Below are 17,333 nucleotides of genomic sequence, written 5' to 3' on the forward strand. Positions count from 1 at the left end.
TCGCTGTGTCTCTAGATTCTCAGGCGCCTCATCCCTTGACTCTTGTCATTTTTACTGATTCAATTTTATACACTTCGTCAGGGCGATTTCATCCCCTCCCATGGCCTGAGCATAAGCAGACCTACATTATCGAAACCTTTTTCAACCGGGGCTCTTGGTCTGAACCGCAGAATGCAGAATGCAACCCGAGTGCCTGTTTTCTCAGTTCTCCTGAGGAGAACTAGTGCCATTCTAGATCAGGGGAGAGACGTTCATTCCTTCCAGACGGTGGAGGCCTTAGGGCAGCAGTGCTTACTTCTCTAGTGGAACCGCAGCTGAGAAAGCTCCTCAACCCAGGTCCCACCCGTATTTCTTCCTAAGGTAATGGCACCTGGATCCACCGTGTTGCCCAGGCCAGAAACCTGACATTTTCTATGACCTCCGTCCTCCCTCTCCCCCCATTCCTCTCTCATCCTCCATTGTGTTTCCATCATTGGATAATTCTACCCGCCTTAATAACCCTTGAATCTCTCCCCTTCCCATTCTGCTCGCGGCCACCAGCTTGGTCAGCCCATACCGCTTGCCTCAGGATCACTTAAAAGCAACCTGAGTGGTCTTCTTGCCTCTACTAGTCTATCCTCCACTGCTTCCTGGGGAAATCTCACTAAATGCACATCTTATTCTATCATTACCCCATCCATGGCTCTCCAAAGCCCTTCTGATAAAGCTCCATACCCTCCACATGGAGGCTGGCTCGTGCTGTTTCCCCACTCCCGCGTCTCTGCACTGGGCCTGCTCCTGCCCTCCCCTCTGCCCAGGATGCCCTCTCCTTCCACCCGCTCCTCTGCCATCACCCCTTTCTTTTGTGAAAGTCTTACTCAACCCTCAGTTCTTGCCTGGCACGCTGGACATGTGAGCTCCCCCTCTAAGGAGCAGCCAGTCCTCTTGGATTCTGCAGCCTCGGGAGTTAGCAACGTTGAACAGGACCAGGAGCCGGTCACTGTCACCCTGCAGGGCAACTCCCATCCCCAAGGAGCCAGGTGTGTTCAAAGGGAGCAGCTGAGCATTTGCCCCACAAAGGGGCTAACCCGGGACACCAGGACAGAGGGCTGGCTGTGCTTTAGCTTGTGGCTGCTCAGAGCCTGTCTTTTCACTGTTGGATGTTTTCCTAAGAGAACTTGAATTAATAGCTCAGTAATGAGTAATGAGGGGCTGGCACACACTCCTGTTTTCTTAACAGAATTACGGCTGCCAGCTTCACTGTGTTTGCTACAATATTACAAGGCTCTGGAATCTCCTGGGAGACTCCCAATAGTCATAACATCTGTGGCGTGGAGAAGATTTCCGAAAGAATGCGCTGGAGAAGTACCCAAAGAGGTACAGCTAAATTCCTTTTGACCGAAGAGTTTTAACCTGGCACCCATGGCTGGGTTTCAGGGAGTCTAGGAACCCCTAAGATTATAGGCATAGGTTTTTTTGTGTGTATGTCTATGTGTACATTCACTTGGGGAGAGGGTCCATGCTGAGGACCAAGACTTATTTCATTTGTTCATTAAAATGTTTGAACACTTGTTACAATGTGCCAGGCACTATTCTAAGTACTGGGGGTATATATCAGTGAAAACCCCCCCCACACACACAAAAGTGTTTGCACTTACAGCCCTTATATTCTAGTGGGAGAAGGCAGACAATAAACAAAATAAGAAAGTCAGTTACATTCTATGTTAGAAGGTGCCAAGTGTCCAGAGAAAAATTAAGCAAGGTTGCTGATAAAGGGAGATGAAATTTTGAATACAGTGGTCCAAGAAGGCATCATTTAAAAGATGACATTTAAGTAAAGACTTGAGACTGTTGAGGGAGCAAAGCTACATGGGTAAAGGGGGGGAAGACCGTGCCAGGCAGAGGGAAAAGCGGGGGGAGGTCCCTAGCTCTTCAAAGCTGCTTTCGCCTGACATTGAGGCAGACAGCAGGGGCTAAGAAAACATCATCACCTTCCGGTAGAGCGGAAGGGCTGGGCATCTCAGGTCAAACTATTTTCTGTTTGATGGACCAGGCTGGTTTGTCTGACCAAAGCTGCAAAGAATAAGAATATCACTCTGGACCAGGGACTGACATTCATTATCATGTAGACCTGTTAAATCTAGCATGAGATGGAAGCACATATACTTTTGGCTCAAATTCCAATTGTCATTTTGGTCACTGGCCGTTTTCAGTAGATCAACAGCCTCTCAGTAGAAAAGCTTAATAACTCTAAGAGGGAAAGAGAAAAGAGTACATTAAGATTCAAGGGGGGAAAAACGTTGCCTGTTTTCAGCTAAATTCTCTTTGTTCCAACAGAGACTCATTTGACAATATTTTGTATAGTTGTAATCCATTGTAAAGATTTTGGCTTTTACTCTTAGTGAGATGGAAACTCATTAGAGAAAAGACATGATCTTAACTTATATTAAAAAATTATTATGGTAAAATGTACATAAAATTTACTTTTTTTTTTTTTTAATTTATTTATTTATTTATTTTTGGCTGTGCTGGATCTTCGGTTCGTGCGAGGGCTTTCTCTAGTTGTGGCAAGTGGGGGCCACTCTTCATCGCGGTGCGGGGACCGCTCTTCATCGCGGTGCGCGGGCCTTTCACTATCGCGGCCCCTCCCGTTGCGGGGCACAGGCTCCAGACGCGCAGGCTCAGCAGCTGTGGCTCACGGGCCCAGCTGCTCCGTGGCATGTGGGATCTTCCCAGACCAGGGCTCGAACCCGTGTCTCCCGCATTAGCAGGCAGATTCTCAACCACTGCGCCACCAGGGAAGCCCTAAAATTTACCATTTTAACCATTTTTAAATGTTACAGTTCAGGGGCGTTAAGTACATTCACATTGTTGTGCAACCATCACGACTGTTCATTTCCAGAACTTTTTCATCATCCCATAGTGTAACTCAGTACCCATTAAATAATAACTCATTTCCCCCTTCTCCCGGCCCCTGAGTAAAACCACCATTTTACTTTCTGTTTCTATGAATTTGACTACTCTAGGCATCTCATATAAGTGGAATATTTGTCCTGTGTCTGGCTTATTTCACTTAGCATAATGGCTTCAGGGTTCGTCTGTGTTGTAGCATGTATCAGAATTTCATTCCTTTTTAAGGCTGAATAATAACTGTTGTATGTATATACCATAGTTTTTATCTATTCTCCCGATGATGGATATTTAAGTTGTTTCCACCTTTTGGCTTTTGTGAATGATTCTGCTGTGAACATGGGTGCAGACATATCTGTTTGAGTCCCTGCTTTCAGTTCTTCTGGGTTTATGCCCAGAAGCAGAATTACTGGATCGAAGGATAACTCTATGTTTAATTTTTTGAGGAACCAACATACCGTTTTCCACAGCAGTTGAACCATTTTACATTCCCACCAACAGTGCACGAGGGTTCCAATTTCTCCACATTCTCACCAACATTTGTCTTCTGGTTTTTTTGGTTTGTTTGGGTTTTTTTGACAGCAGCCATCATTGTGGTTTTTTATTTGCATTTCCTTAATGATTAGTGATGCTGAGCATCTTTTCAGATGCCTTACTTACATTTTTAAAACATCACTCTGGCTGTTGTGTTGAAATTCTCAACTGTGGGGTGAGATGAAGGACAGGGGACAAATGTGGAAGGAGGAAAGCCAGTTAGAAGTCTGTTGCAGAAGTCTAGGTATATGATGATGGTGGCTTGGAGCAAGATGTTAGAAGTGGAAGTAGTAAGAATTCATGGGATTCTGAATATACTTTGAGGCTAGAGCTGCTAAGATTGAAAGGAGTGTGAGAAAGGAGTCCAGAATAACTCCTATAACTTACGGCTGTGCAAATAGCGATTTACTGAGTCAGGGAATGCCAGGGGAAGAGTATGCTGGGAAGGTGAGGCGTTAAGAGTCCAAGTCTGGACATGTTAAGTTTGGTTGCCTATTAGACTTCCAAGTGGAGATGTCAGTTTGACAGTGGATATGGGAGTTTGGAGATCAAGGGTATTTCAGTTATCTTTTGCTGCTTAATAAATAAACTACCCCAAAATTTAGGAGTTTAAAACAGCAACAATTTATTATTTATCATCCTGTGGGTTGACTGACTGGCTCAGCTGTGCAGTTCTCTATGTGGCATCAGCTGGGATCACTCACTTGGCTGCATTCAGTAGTGGGCTACGTGGGAAGGTCCAAAGTATCTTCATTCACGTATCTGGCACCTCAGGGAGTCAGACTTCTTACGTGGCAACTGGTTTCTCCAGAAAGGATGAGATCAGAAGTTGTCAGGCTTCATAAAGGATAGGTCCAAAATGACATAGCACCTCTTCTGCCATATCCTATTGGTCAAAACATGTCACAGGGCCAGCACACGCGAGCGGAGGGAACACAGACTCTGCCTTTTGATGAGAAGAGTGGCATGTGCCTAGAGGGATTGGATGGCAGCCATCTTTGGAGACTAACCAACACAAAGAGAGTTCAGGGTTGGGGACTTAAGTTTGAAAGCAATCAATCAGAAGATTGTACTTAAGCCACAGTACTGGATGAAGATTACCCAGGGAATGACTGTAGATAGAAAGGAGATGGAAAGGCTGATCTCTAGGGTATTCCAACATTTTGCATTTGGAAGGTGGAGAAGCCAGTAAATGAGACTGAGAAGAAACAACCAATAAGGTAGGAGGAAAACCAGGAGAGTGCAGGGCTGCTGAAGACAGGTGCAGAGAGCGTTTCAAGAAAGAGGGAGTGAGGGGGGGACTTCCCTGGCAGTCCAGTGGTTAGGACTCTGCGCTTCCACTGCAGGGGTCACAGGTCAGATCCCACATGCTGCTCGGAGTGGCCAAAAAAAAAAAAAAAGAAAAGAAAGAGGGAATGATTCGTTGTGGAAAATGCTGCTGAGAGTTCAAGGAAGACAAGGGATGAAGATTGACAACTGGATTTGGCCACGTGGAGACGACCGGTGGTTTTACAAGAATAATTTCAGTGAATTTGTAGAGACATAAGCTTGATTAGGGTGAGTTCCAGAGACAATATGCAGACAGAAATTAAAGGCAGTTGGCAGAGACAACTCTTTTCAGGAGTTACACAGGAAAGCAGAGAAATGGGGCAGTAAATAATAGGATGTAGATCAATGGAAGACAAATGAAGAAACCAGCTTTCAAAAGGAATGTGAACCATTCATCCATTACAGCAAGTAAGGCAGAGTATCATATGGTCACAAATGCAGGTAGGGTGGTTAGATGTGCTAGTGGGAGGTGCTGTAGAAGCAAATGCTGTCTAGCGGTGAAGGGACGGTTAGTCCAGCCTTGGACAAAATGTAAGATCATCAGACTATCTTTAAGTAGGTGCACATCTATAGGCAAAAAGCATGATTCTGTGGAGAAAGCTAGGAATGCAAAGAAATAACTGACAATGTGGAAACTGAGAGCATGTGGCTGCAGGAGGGGATGCAGAACTTGGGGCGGAAGAGGAATATCTGACTCCAGCTTCAGAGAATGGCCTGCGTCTGGTGACTCAAGAACGGGGAAGGCAGTCTTTAGAGCCCAGGATGTCAAGGACCTGGGAGACTAGGGTATTAGTTCACACGACAGTGGCTGCCGATACCTCCAGGACAGCAGCAGGGGTAACGCAGGACGACTGCGTTAGTAGAGGACGACTGTGAAGTAGGAGTCGAGTCCTTAAAGAAGGGGAGGGAGCACCCAGGCAGAGTACTGGGCAACGGCGATGCTGGCGTTTTTAAGGGGGGAGGGAGCATGCATTTTTAAGAAGTGAATTTTGAAAGGAAATGAATACTCTGGAGTGGCAATGGTGAGTGAGCCAGACACTAGCTGAACCTGCAGCTGGGATGTAACCCCTGATCTGCCTCCTCCTGAGAGGCACCGGAGACCTGTAGACCTCGAGAGGAAGCCAGGGACTAGAAAGAGTTTGAACGTATGTATAGATTTATTTTGGTGATTGAACCAAAGGAATTCCAGATATCACAGCAGGGCATCATCAGGAAAGGACGTCATGGGAGGGTTGGGGGTCACAGGTGCAGGGCAGGAGGCTGAACCGCAAGTGAGGGAAGAGCGGGCAGCTCACTCTGGTGGCAACTAAGAGCAAAAAGCAGGCGGTGGGGGTGGCACTCGAGGCGAGATGGGAGTTTTGAGTTCTGCTCTCCCACCTCCTAGCTGTGTGGCTAAGAGATCACTTAGCAAGTTAGTACATCTTGTGTTTAGATGGCAAGTGACAGAAAACCTACTTTAATCTGGCTTAAACAATAATGAGAGTTTACTACCCCCATACATACCCTTCCATAGAGGAAGGGCGGCACTTTAGGAATTGACTCAGCTGTGCAATGATGTCCTCAAGGATCCAGTTTCTTTATATTTCTCTGTTGCACCTTTTATCGTGGTGGCTTCATCCTAAGGCTGTTGCACCTCATGGTCACAAGACGGCTGCCAACAACACTCAGGAAAAGAATATATATAATTTCCTTTTACACATCTAGAAAGACTCCCTTTTGGTAGCGGTCTCAGAAAGGTGAAAACATATCTTTTCCATACGTGCAGCAAACCTCTCCTGCAGTCTCATTTGGGTTGAATTTGGGTAACGTGTCCACTCTTGAACCAGTTCCCGTGGCCTGTGATATACCACGTGCTGACTGGCTGTGGCAAAAGGGAGTTGTCCTGATCGGTTTGGAGCACTTAAGGCCCACCCCTGTTGCTGAGACAGTCGGCAAACTGGCTGTATTAGGGAAGGGTCATGCTCAGTAAAAATCTGAGTATTGTTAGGAAGGGGAAAGGAAGAATTTGTGCTGAGTAGACTACTAAAAACGTCCACTCACTGAGCTGTCGTGAAGGTTAAATGAATATTTGCAAGGATGCCTTGCTTTTTCTTTCTTAAAAGGTTCTTGGAGGTAGAGCTCTAGAAGAAAGCTGTGGGAGCGAAAGGCAGATAAGGGGGGAGGTGAGGAAACAGAAATTTGGGTTAAGAATCCAAGGACTAAGTGGAAGAGACAGCAGGGGTAGATGGGGCTGGAGCTGAGGCATGGATGTAAACAGAACACGCCTGTCTGAATTCTCAGTAGAAACTGAGAGTGAAAATTATTCTGGTGCCTTGCAAGTCCCCCTTTCCCAAGAGCTGATGAGGGCCTAATTGGTTCATCTCTATACCTGCCTGTGCTCAAAAATGTTCAGTCACTCCCAGCTCTATACTGGGCTAGAGACATTTGCCTCACCCTGGAATTCCAGACTCTCTAGAATATGAGTCCAGCCTACGTTTGGCCTCATTCTAATTATTGCCATATACAAATTTACCCACAATGTCCATACAAGTCCAACCAAACTGGACTTTTGGTTGCTTCACAACGGCCCCTACACCGGCTCTCCTGCCTGCCTTTGTGCAGGTTTTTCTTTTTTTTTTTTTTTTAATTTATTTATTTATTTTTGGCTGTACTGGGTCTCCGTTGCTGCGCGCGGGCTTTCTCTAGTTGCGGCGAGAGGGGGCTACTCTTCGTTGCGGTGCGCGGGCTTCTCATTGCGGTGGCTTCTCTCGTTGTGGAGCACGGGCTCTAGGCACACGAGCTTCAGTAGTTGTGGCACACAGGCTCAGTAGTTGTGGCTCGTGGGCTCTAGAGCGCAGTCTCAGTAGTTGTGGCGCATGGGCTTAGTTGCTCCGCGGCATGTGGGATCTTCCCACACCAGGGCTTGAACCCGTGTCCCCTGCACTGGCAGGCAGATTCTTAACCACTGCGCCACCAGGGAAGCCCTGTGCAGGTTTTTCTTTTGCTCTGAATGTTGCTCTCCTATCTTTCCTGGCTGGAATCTCTCATCTTGAAAGCCAAGTTCAAATGATTGTTCTCTGATGGAGCCTTCACTGGTCCTTCCATGCTCATGTACTCATTCCTTCCTCACTACTGGTGTGCTATTAGCATTAGCTACTACTGTCACCTACTCTAGACTGTCAGGTTCTTGAGGACAGCAAAGTTCTCCTCCTCCATCCATGTTCATTCTTTATTTGCTCATTAAAAAAAGCTGTGGGTGTCAACTGTGTGCTAGTCACGGTGCAGACAGAGGTGGGGAAGAAGCACTCAGTAAATACTGGTTGAACTGAATGCTACTGAAAGGGGCTAGTGCCAGCTGGTAGGATTCCAATGGGGGGACCAACTGCTCTAACGAACTGATGTCCTCTCTGTCGATCTTCTATTCTGAGTGTAACCATATTTGCCAAAACCCTTGCCTCAATGGGCCGTAAGTGCATATAAAAGCTGAGTTTTTATTGCCAAAGTAAAGCAAAGAACTGAAACAAATAATGAGACAGCTTATAGATTGTTCAGGGAAAAAAAAAAATCTGCCTTTGAAATTATTAAGTCATTTCAGTTTTTATTCCAGAGTCATACAAAGCACTATCATCTGTATTATTCAGCAGTGGCTTTCAAAACATTTTTGCCATTTCACAGTAAAAAAAAAAAAAAAAAAAAAAAAAAAACCTTTATATTATGATCCAGGTCATATTTATTCATTAATTCCTTCAGTAAGTAAGTATTAACTACCTACAATATGCCAAATACTATTCTCAGCAGAATACAGTAGTAAACAAAAAGGAAGGAGGGAACAAAAGCCCTTGCCTTCAAAGACCTTACATGCTAGTGGAGCATACAATAAACAAAATAAGTAAAACACACAAACACACAGAAAAGGAAGACTCATGAACAAAACCTCCTATTACTACATGCCATGTACTCTGATATTTTCTATTTTATAAAAAAAAAAAAAAAAAGCGGGTCACACCCCATTCAGTTATTAAGTTGGCCTCTCAATTCGGTAACGTGTTGAGACCTGCACTTTGAAAAATACTGGTCTAGACACTTTATGGAGTAGGCAGAGTGTGTTCTGTGCCGTCTTACAGATGAGACAGAGTGACACGTAAAGCTCAAGGTTCAGTGGCTTAGCCACACGCGCGCACGGCCCGAGGGGAGCAACGCTGGCACTTGTCCTCAGGGCTTCTGACAGAGCCCACTGCGGCCCTCTCCAGTACCCGCTGCAGCCCTCACAACTGTTGTCGTCCCTACTTCTCTTTGACTATGAAATCTTGACCTCTGCCTGGAGCAGCTCTTCCCTCCCCTGCCAGGTAAAATCACATCGACACTCCTAGGCCTGTGTAGACTGCGCGTGCTCCGGGATGCGGCCCCTGTGCCACTCACTGGACGCTGGCTTCCTCACCGCTGTACCAGAGGAGGATCCTCTCCACCGTGACCTCTTTAAGAGCAAGTCTTACTCTCCTTTTCCCCCCAAAGCACAGCTTTACAGAGTAGGTATTAAAAAATACACATGGAACTGAACTGAATTTGTAAGTGACTCAAAGGAGAGGGGTAAAGGAAGTGCTTACTCTATTTGAAAGGCTGAGACCAGAAAAGATACCACTGGAAAAAAGATCTCTTTAACCGAGGTTATAAAAGTCACACATTTGGCAGAGGCTTCAACAATAAAAAAACTATACAATCCAAAAAATTTATCTGCTTAGCATCAGTAGATTTAGAATGATGCCAGTAGCTCCTGGTTCACACAGAACAGAAACTTAGTCAAATCAATTCAAGAAAATGAGGGCCACGACAAGAAGGGCCAAGGCTAGCTGTGTGGACCTGAGGCAGGGCGGAGGCAAAGGCCCCAGGTGATCCTCAGCAGCAGAAGAAAGGGCACCTTTGCTGTAATGGTGACCGTTAGGATGGGGACAGCTGCCAAGTCACCCAAATGAAGAAAACCAGTCCCAGTTCTCAACAGAAAGAATCTGAATGGCACAGCCGTATCTAGGATTATCCACTCCTTTTCATATAGTTTAGGTAAGATGGGGCTGTGTGGGTGGTACAAATATCTAAGGGAAGGAGAGAGAAGAAACTCTTCGAAAAGGGAGATGAACTTTTTCTAATTATTGACCCAACCTGGAATCTCAAGTTTAAATTTCAGGCTACCACCAGAGAGGGAGGATGGGGACTCAAGGCCAAGATGAGGTCAGTTACAAAAAATACTATATCTGTGACATAGTAGAAAACTTAATTTCAGTCCTATTACAAGTAAAAAAAATGTCGATGTTAGCTAAATGACCTCTAAGTTTCAGGGACCTACAACTGAATTCTCTAACCCATGGTTTTCAGACTTTATTTTGAATTGGAGACACTAATTCCATGGGACTAGGGTCAGCTGTAGGGACTGCATATTTAAATAAGCACCCTGGATTCTGTTAAAGATGTATCATGTTGAGAAACTTGCTTAACCTAATTCTTTCCTTTTTACAGTAACTAAAAAGGGGCTCAACTTTAATAAATGTTTCTAATTAGAGCAAAAATGGGCAGTAAAACTGTACAGGCACACCATTTATGCAGTAACACTAAATAAGAGCATATACAAAATTTAAAACTACATTTCTTATTGTTTTTAATAGCATTTAGTCACATAATTTGTAGTGGCATAGGTTTATGAAAGATGTTTAAGACTGGTTGGTAACTTAGTCTTATCTTGGGTTTTCCTTTAAAATTGAGAATTAGGGAACGAGTCACAAGTTAAAGGATATTTCAGGATATGTTGATTATAAACTCAAAAGGTACACTGATATCAATTCTATAAACAGCAAATGTGAATGTAACTTATTAAAGCCTATTGGTTCACATTTTTAAAAAGCACCCTCATTTGTTTAAAGTTAAGTACTTTAAATGGTTATTGAAAGTCTACTGTAGACATAATATACTCAGTCCAACTAGCTGGTGGTGGGGTGGGTTTATATGACCACATCCAATTAATTCAGAGTCTGACTCAGAATTAAAAATCAAACTGCATTACACAAAAGTTACAGTCATGGGTAGCATAATCAGTTCCTCAGATAATACAGCTTTCAGAGCTTTCATCATCCTGGTCACCCTTCTTTTTTGCTTTCACTTACACATATCTTTCTTTTAAAGAAACAAAATATGTAAAAGTTCACCAAAATTCGGCAAGTCACAGTTTGTATAGCACTAACTGATAGTAGCTTTGGCATTTGATATTACAAAGTCACTTTTGTTACAAATATTTTCTTCATTCTGGGTCAAGGCGAGGTAAAACAGGAAGAATAAGATTCCCAAATGCAGAATCCTGAGTTATGAAGTATCCAGATGAATGTGCATGTGCATGCTGGGGAAGAGTTTAAAAAAAAAAAGAAAAGAAAAGAAAAAAAAGGCAATTCAGCTATTACGAGTCACAATTCTTCAACCAAGGCATTAAAATCACTTATCCTTTCTGAGTGCTTGAGACCAAATTTGTTTTAAAAATCAGTTCTTATGCTGTTAATTTTGTTTAAATACACAGGAGATGGACAATAATAAAGAATTCATATTAACAATTTGCACCAGGTACTAATATATCATCCCCACTCTCTCCCCTGTGATTCTCTTCAGTCAATAATTGAGTCGAAGACATGAATTACTTTGTTCCTTGGAGTGGGGAGGAAATCTAGCAACAAAGGTCCCAAAGTACTCTGCTCTTGGTCAGTAAAGCAGGAGAGTGAGAAAGAAGGGCAGTAGTTGGAAGGAGAAGGGGGAAAGACAGCTGATTACTGGTGATTAAGATACCAACATTTTGTAGAGGATGTTGGCATATAAATAACAGAAAACCACCAGTGACGTCCCTTGTCACTAAACAAAGGACTGTTCATAGGTTGTCTAAAGTGAGATGATCTTTAATATCCCTTCCAATTCTGAGATTCTAAGGTTTAAAAGCATAGGTAACTATGTCTAGTGCAAGGTTTCTAGGAATCTTAGTTAAATTATCCAAGATCAATGAAATACTAAAATTTTTTATCATAATAAGAACAATTTTTTTAACTGATAGATTATCACATTCCTATAGTCTTTAAACAGACATGCTGACCATTAAAAAAAGAATCCAAACAACAATAATAAACCGGTAAGACTATCAAAGGACTATCAAAGGACATAATGTCATCACAAATTTGAAAAAATAGATATGTACTATTAAACTAGCCAGTTCATCTTTTCAAGATCATTCTGTCCATCCAAATACCCTAAACTCTTCTGTGTGCAGCAGTCCCTTGCCAGGTGTGGCACAGAATCAATCATGACCACGTCAACACCATGAAAGATACTTTCATTACTGCCGTATCTGGTCCTTCAAATCCTCTGGGCATGACTGAACGTCAGCAAACAACTGCAATTACGTGTGGAACGTTTTTATTGATATTGCTCCACTGAAATACAAAATAAGAAGCGTGCTGGTTTCCAAGCCCCAGGAAATCTCCAATGAGACAAGAATGTCAGCCACACTTTCCTCACCTGCAAAGCCGCCTTCTGCTGGGCTGCAATGTGCTGCTGCTCAGCGTGGTCCCGGAAGTCCTTGTTAAGAGAGGGTCTCGAGAGCGCAATGCTAAAATGGGAATCTTAGTTACTTGACTGTTTAGAGACTCCCTTCCTTCTGAATCACATTGTTCATTAGATATTCTAAATAGGGATTACAAAAAAGAAAGAAAAAAGAACTTCCTGAATAAGTCTTTTTTCCTTCTCCCACTGTCTACATTAATTTATATGAAGAAAGCCTATATTATTTACTAGGGCTTCAGATTATCTCCTTTTTTTTTTTTTTTTTTTTTTTATCATCATAGTCTTTTTTTTTTTTTTTTTTTAAACTGGTTTCTTTTTTTTTTTTTTTTTTAATTTATTTATTTATTTATTTATTTATTTATTTATGGCTGTGCTGGGTCTTCGGTTCGTGCGAGGGCTTTCTCTAGTTGCGGCAAGTGGGGGCCACTCTTCATCGCGGTGCGGGGACCGCTCTTCATCGCGGTGCGCGGGCCTTTCACTATCGCGGCCCCTCCCGTTGCGGGGCACAGGCTCCAGACGCGCAGGCTCAGCAGCTGTGGCTCACGGGCCCAGCTGCTCCGTGGCATGTGGGATCTTCCCAGACCAGGGCTCGAACCCGTGTCTCCTGCATTAGCAGGCAGATTCTCAACCACTGCGCCACCAGGGAAGCCCAGATTATCTCCTTTTTATTGATGATTTATGGTCCTCTGCTTTCAAACAGATTTGAGGTACTCTGGTCTATCATAAAGTTACATTTATGATGAAAACTAAAGAGTTGAATGTTTCAAGCAGAAGGTAGAACATGCAAAGGTAGGACTGGAGGTCAGGGCTCAGGAGGGGAGAAATGGGTTGGCAAAACATGAGGCTAGGGAGGAAGGCAGGTGCTGGGATATGTAGAGCCTTGTGAAATAAATTAAGAAATGAAGACCTTATCCTAACAGTGAAGGGAGACTCCCAAGAGTGTTACAAGCAGAAGAGTGACTCGATCAGAATTATCACACTACGGTTCAGAAAGACCACCACTGTGGCAGACAGTGCTGGTCATCTCCCCAACAACTGTTGCTCTCCCTCCTTCCTCGCTAATGGAACCCACACTTAGTTCAATTATCGTTGGTCCCATTCTTCATGGTGGGCCAGGTTATCCCCCAGGGGGTGAACTTTGATTGGTATAAGACAACACCATTTCCCTTGCTGGTTTCCTGTTTAGGCAAGAGAAAGGTTCACAATTCTGGGCAGCTAGACTTCACGGGTAGTCTGCTTGAAGGCTTTGAGAACGTTTTCCTCACTCTTACAAAATGGACACAGGAGAGGAACCTTTCTGGCTTTTGCCTCTACGGGGGCTCGGCGTACAGTGATGCCTAGGCTACTGCAGTCATATTTTGACCAGTAAGGAGGTGCTGACCCATGGAGAAGGGCAGAAAGGAGAGAAGGAAGCTGGGTCAGTGCTGACACTGGTGTGCCACTGCAGTAAGCCATTCTGGAATCACCTTATCTTCACGCTTCTGGTTAACCTATATCCTAACATTTATGCCAACTTTTTGGTTTTCTGTTACTTCCAGATTAAAACATCCTAACTGACACAACTGATAAATGTATTCGAGAGAACTTAAGACTGTGGGAAATTCAGGAGGTAGTAACTGAGGCAAAAAATGAGAGTGGCCAGGACCAAGGCAGCATCAGTTGCAATAAAGAAAAATGGACAGTTTGAGACACATTTCAAAATATAGACATAAGAGAATGATAAATGTTTAGAGATGGAAGTAAAAGGGAATAATAAACAATTAAAGTTCACATTTCTGACTCTGATTACTAGTAAATCTGTACCACTCATGGAGACAAGCAAGCCAACAATATTAAGTAGGTAGAGAGGGAGGGAAGATGAGTTCGGTGTGGGACATACTCAGTTTGAAATGCCTGGAAGACATCAAAGTGCAGATGTCCAGGAGGCAGTCTGGTGCTTGAGACAGAGGACGAGGCTGGAGATGCAAATGTATAAAAGTAACTGGCACATAAATTACAGGCTGTGAAAGTGAATGCAACTGTCCAGTGAAAAGACATAGACTGGGAGACTGGATCTAGAACAGAACTCTGAGGAATATCAACATTCAAGAGACAAGAAGTGGGACTTCCCTGGTGGCTCAGTGGTTAAGAAGCTGCCTGCCAATGCAGGGGACACGGGTTCGAGCCCTGGTCCAGGAGGATCCCACATGCTGCGGAGCAACTAAGCCCGTGTGCCACAACTACGGAGCCTGTGCTCTAGAGCCCGCGAGCCACAACTACTGAGCCCGTGTGCTACAACTACTGAAGCCTGTGCGCCTAGAGCTCGTGCTCCGCAACGAGAAGCTACCACAATGAGAAGCCCACGCATCACAACAAAGACCCAACGCAGCCAAAAATTAATTAATTAATTAATTTTAAAAAGAGAGAGGCAGTGGAGAAATGTCTGCAAAAGAAACCAAGATAGTATAACAGTGGATGAATGGAAGCCAAGGAAAGAGAGTATTTTAAGGAGGGCACTGTATACAATGGAATACCACTCAGCCATTAAAAAAAAGAAAGAAATCTTGCCATTTATGACAACAAATACCATATGATCTCACTTATATATGGAATCTAAAAAACAAAACACACAAAACAAAATGAAAACAGACTCATATACACCTGAAACTAACACAATGTCGTAAATCAACTATACTCCAATAAAAAAATTTAAAATATATATTAACCAATTAAAAAAAGAAAACAGACTCATAGATAGAACAAACAGGTGGTCACCAGAGGGGAGCAGGTTGGGGGTGGGCAAAATAGGTGAAGGGGATTAAGAGGCACAAACCTTCAGTGAGAAAATAAAGAAGTCACAGGAATGTAATATACAGCATAAGGAATATGATTCATGATACTGTATTAATTTTGTGTGGAGACAATGGTTCTTAGACATTGTGGTGATCATTTCATAATGTATGCTCATGTCAAATTACTGTGTAGTACACCTGAAGTTAACTCAACTCCACTTCAATTAAAAAAAGAGAAAAAAAAAGGAGGGAGCAATCAGTGGTGTCAAATAATGCTAGGAAGTCTAACAAGAAAAGGACTTTGGTCCACCAGATTTAGCCACAAGGAGGTTGCAAGTGACCTAGGCTCAAACCTGTTCTTTGGGTTGGAGGTGGGGAGGCGTGGAAGTCAGATTGTAGTGGGCTGGGGAGTAAATAAGTGAGAAAGCAAAGGTGAGTACGTACAGACAACTCCTTTAAGAGGTCTGGCTGACTCTGCACACCTAAAAAAATAAATTAGCTCTAGCTTTCACGTGAGTCCTTTCCTGTATACCTGAATTCACCAGGGACAGTCCCCTGAAGAAACAGAAGAATATTTTATACTATATTATACTTTTACTAGAAATCAATCTAACAAGCAAATAAAATAACAGAAACAGATTAAAAAAAAGAGAGAGGGGAAAGTTAGGGTGGTGGCTGAATGGGATAACGGATGTCAGGGAAGAGATTTAAGATGGCAGAAACGGAATACAATAAAGATCATTAAGCTACCGCAACTTTACCTATTTTGCATAATGCTTATTAAAAAGTGGGACATTAACAATAATTTCAGTAACAAAAAAAGTATACAAAACTCTTTTCTTTTTTTGAAAGTAGGCTGTAGGGAAATTTTAAGTCTGATTAGAATTAAAATATTTAAAATCTAAGCAATTAAATAATCTAACTTTTCAAGTCTAACTAGGAAATAAAACATAACATGTTAAATTCCAATGTTAAAGAAACAAACCATTGCCAACCAATTTCAGTTATATTGTCCAAGATATTTTTTATATCACTGAATATAAAAACCACATTATTCTTCAATACCTAGCTCCAGGATGATTTGTTGAAGATTGGTTCTGCATTAGTAATTTTCTTTTTTCTTTGTCCAGTTCTGCCAAGATTGCAACTCTATTTTTGTTTTGAAAACCTAAAAAAAGAGAGAGTGTTGGGGACGAGAAAGAGAAATAAAATGTTTTAGAGCTGTTTTATAAACCTAGGCTACCTAGAAACCCAGAAAGCAAAATTCTGTTCTCTAACATGATAACGAACCCACTAGTAAGCAGTTTCCCTAGATGGTTACTATCTCCCTACTGCCTATTTTCCAGCAACTTTAACAGGATAATACGCAGATAAATGCAAAGGATAATACTGACTGAGGACTTTTTTAAGACTTAGTTCTAAAGAATTTTAATCATCAAAGTATGGGTAACAGCATTTGTTTTATAACAAAATCTCTGCAGCCCCAAATGCTACAGGGACCAATCTCTAGCCTGCTCTATCTCCGGGAGTGAAGATTTTCTTAGTTCTCAGTTTTAGGCCTCTCTGTGAATGCCTCTTTCAGGAGGGGAAAGCATTAGATACACTCAGGTCAAAACAGTATTTTTCTTAACTGCTTTCATTCAGAGATGACACACAGTCTTTCAAGGAACAAGTCAGAGAACTGCAACTGACTAGAAAGCAATTCTGAGAGAGAAATGGAGCATAACTGACAGGGTACAAACAGGTCCCTTATCAAATCCTGAATACTGGGCTCAATTTTGAGCTCCAATTTTAACATAAGATCTAGAGCAGAGGTTCGAAGTCCTGGCCCAGGAGCAGCATCCAACTCTGTTTTTAAAATCTGAATTAAATGCCAACATGTAAACACTGTATACAAAATTCTCAGATTACTTGCTTCTCTTGAAACATCTCAAGGTCTGGCGTAGGGGTCTGGACGCCCCCATGGCAACAATTAGGTAGAACAAAGAAACAGTTGTCCCCTTTAGCTGGGCACTCTCCAGCTTGTTACAGGCCTTATCAGATTTGTTTATACCTGTAGGCATTTAAGTTTCTGATCCCTAATTTAGAAGAAAACAAATGGAAAGGTTAAAGGATTAGGAAAAAAACTATGGAGGCAAAAAAAGGCCAGGGGCCTAGAATCACTGGGTTAGCATCACTGCACTGGAAGAAAGAATGAAGAATGGGGAAGGAGGGAGCTTTCAAGCAGAGCAGCAGCAAGCACTCCTCAGG

At 42.9% G+C, this 17,333-nt stretch overlaps 1 protein-coding gene across 2 annotated transcripts in view; it reads right to left on the minus strand.

The window, feature by feature from the left end:
* Positions 1–8,327: 8,327 nt before the first annotated feature.
* Positions 8,328–17,333, minus strand: part of INIP (INTS3 and NABP interacting protein) — a 32,619-nt gene continuing 23,613 nt past the window's right edge. For both annotated transcript variants that reach the window (XM_007178197.2, XM_057549048.1), the window contains 3 exons: positions 16,149–16,251; positions 12,268–12,358; positions 8,328–11,110 (listed from right to left, as the gene is read on the minus strand). In XM_007178197.2, the coding sequence (XP_007178259.1) occupies positions 11,015–11,110; positions 12,268–12,358; positions 16,149–16,251 (290 nt within the window). In that variant the 3' untranslated portion in view covers positions 8,328–11,014. The remainder of the gene's footprint in view (positions 11,111–12,267; positions 12,359–16,148; positions 16,252–17,333) is intronic.

This window comes from Balaenoptera acutorostrata, chromosome 6 (genome assembly GCF_949987535.1).
Source record: "Balaenoptera acutorostrata chromosome 6, mBalAcu1.1, whole genome shotgun sequence".
NCBI classification, from domain to species: Eukaryota; Metazoa; Chordata; class Mammalia; order Artiodactyla; family Balaenopteridae; genus Balaenoptera; species Balaenoptera acutorostrata.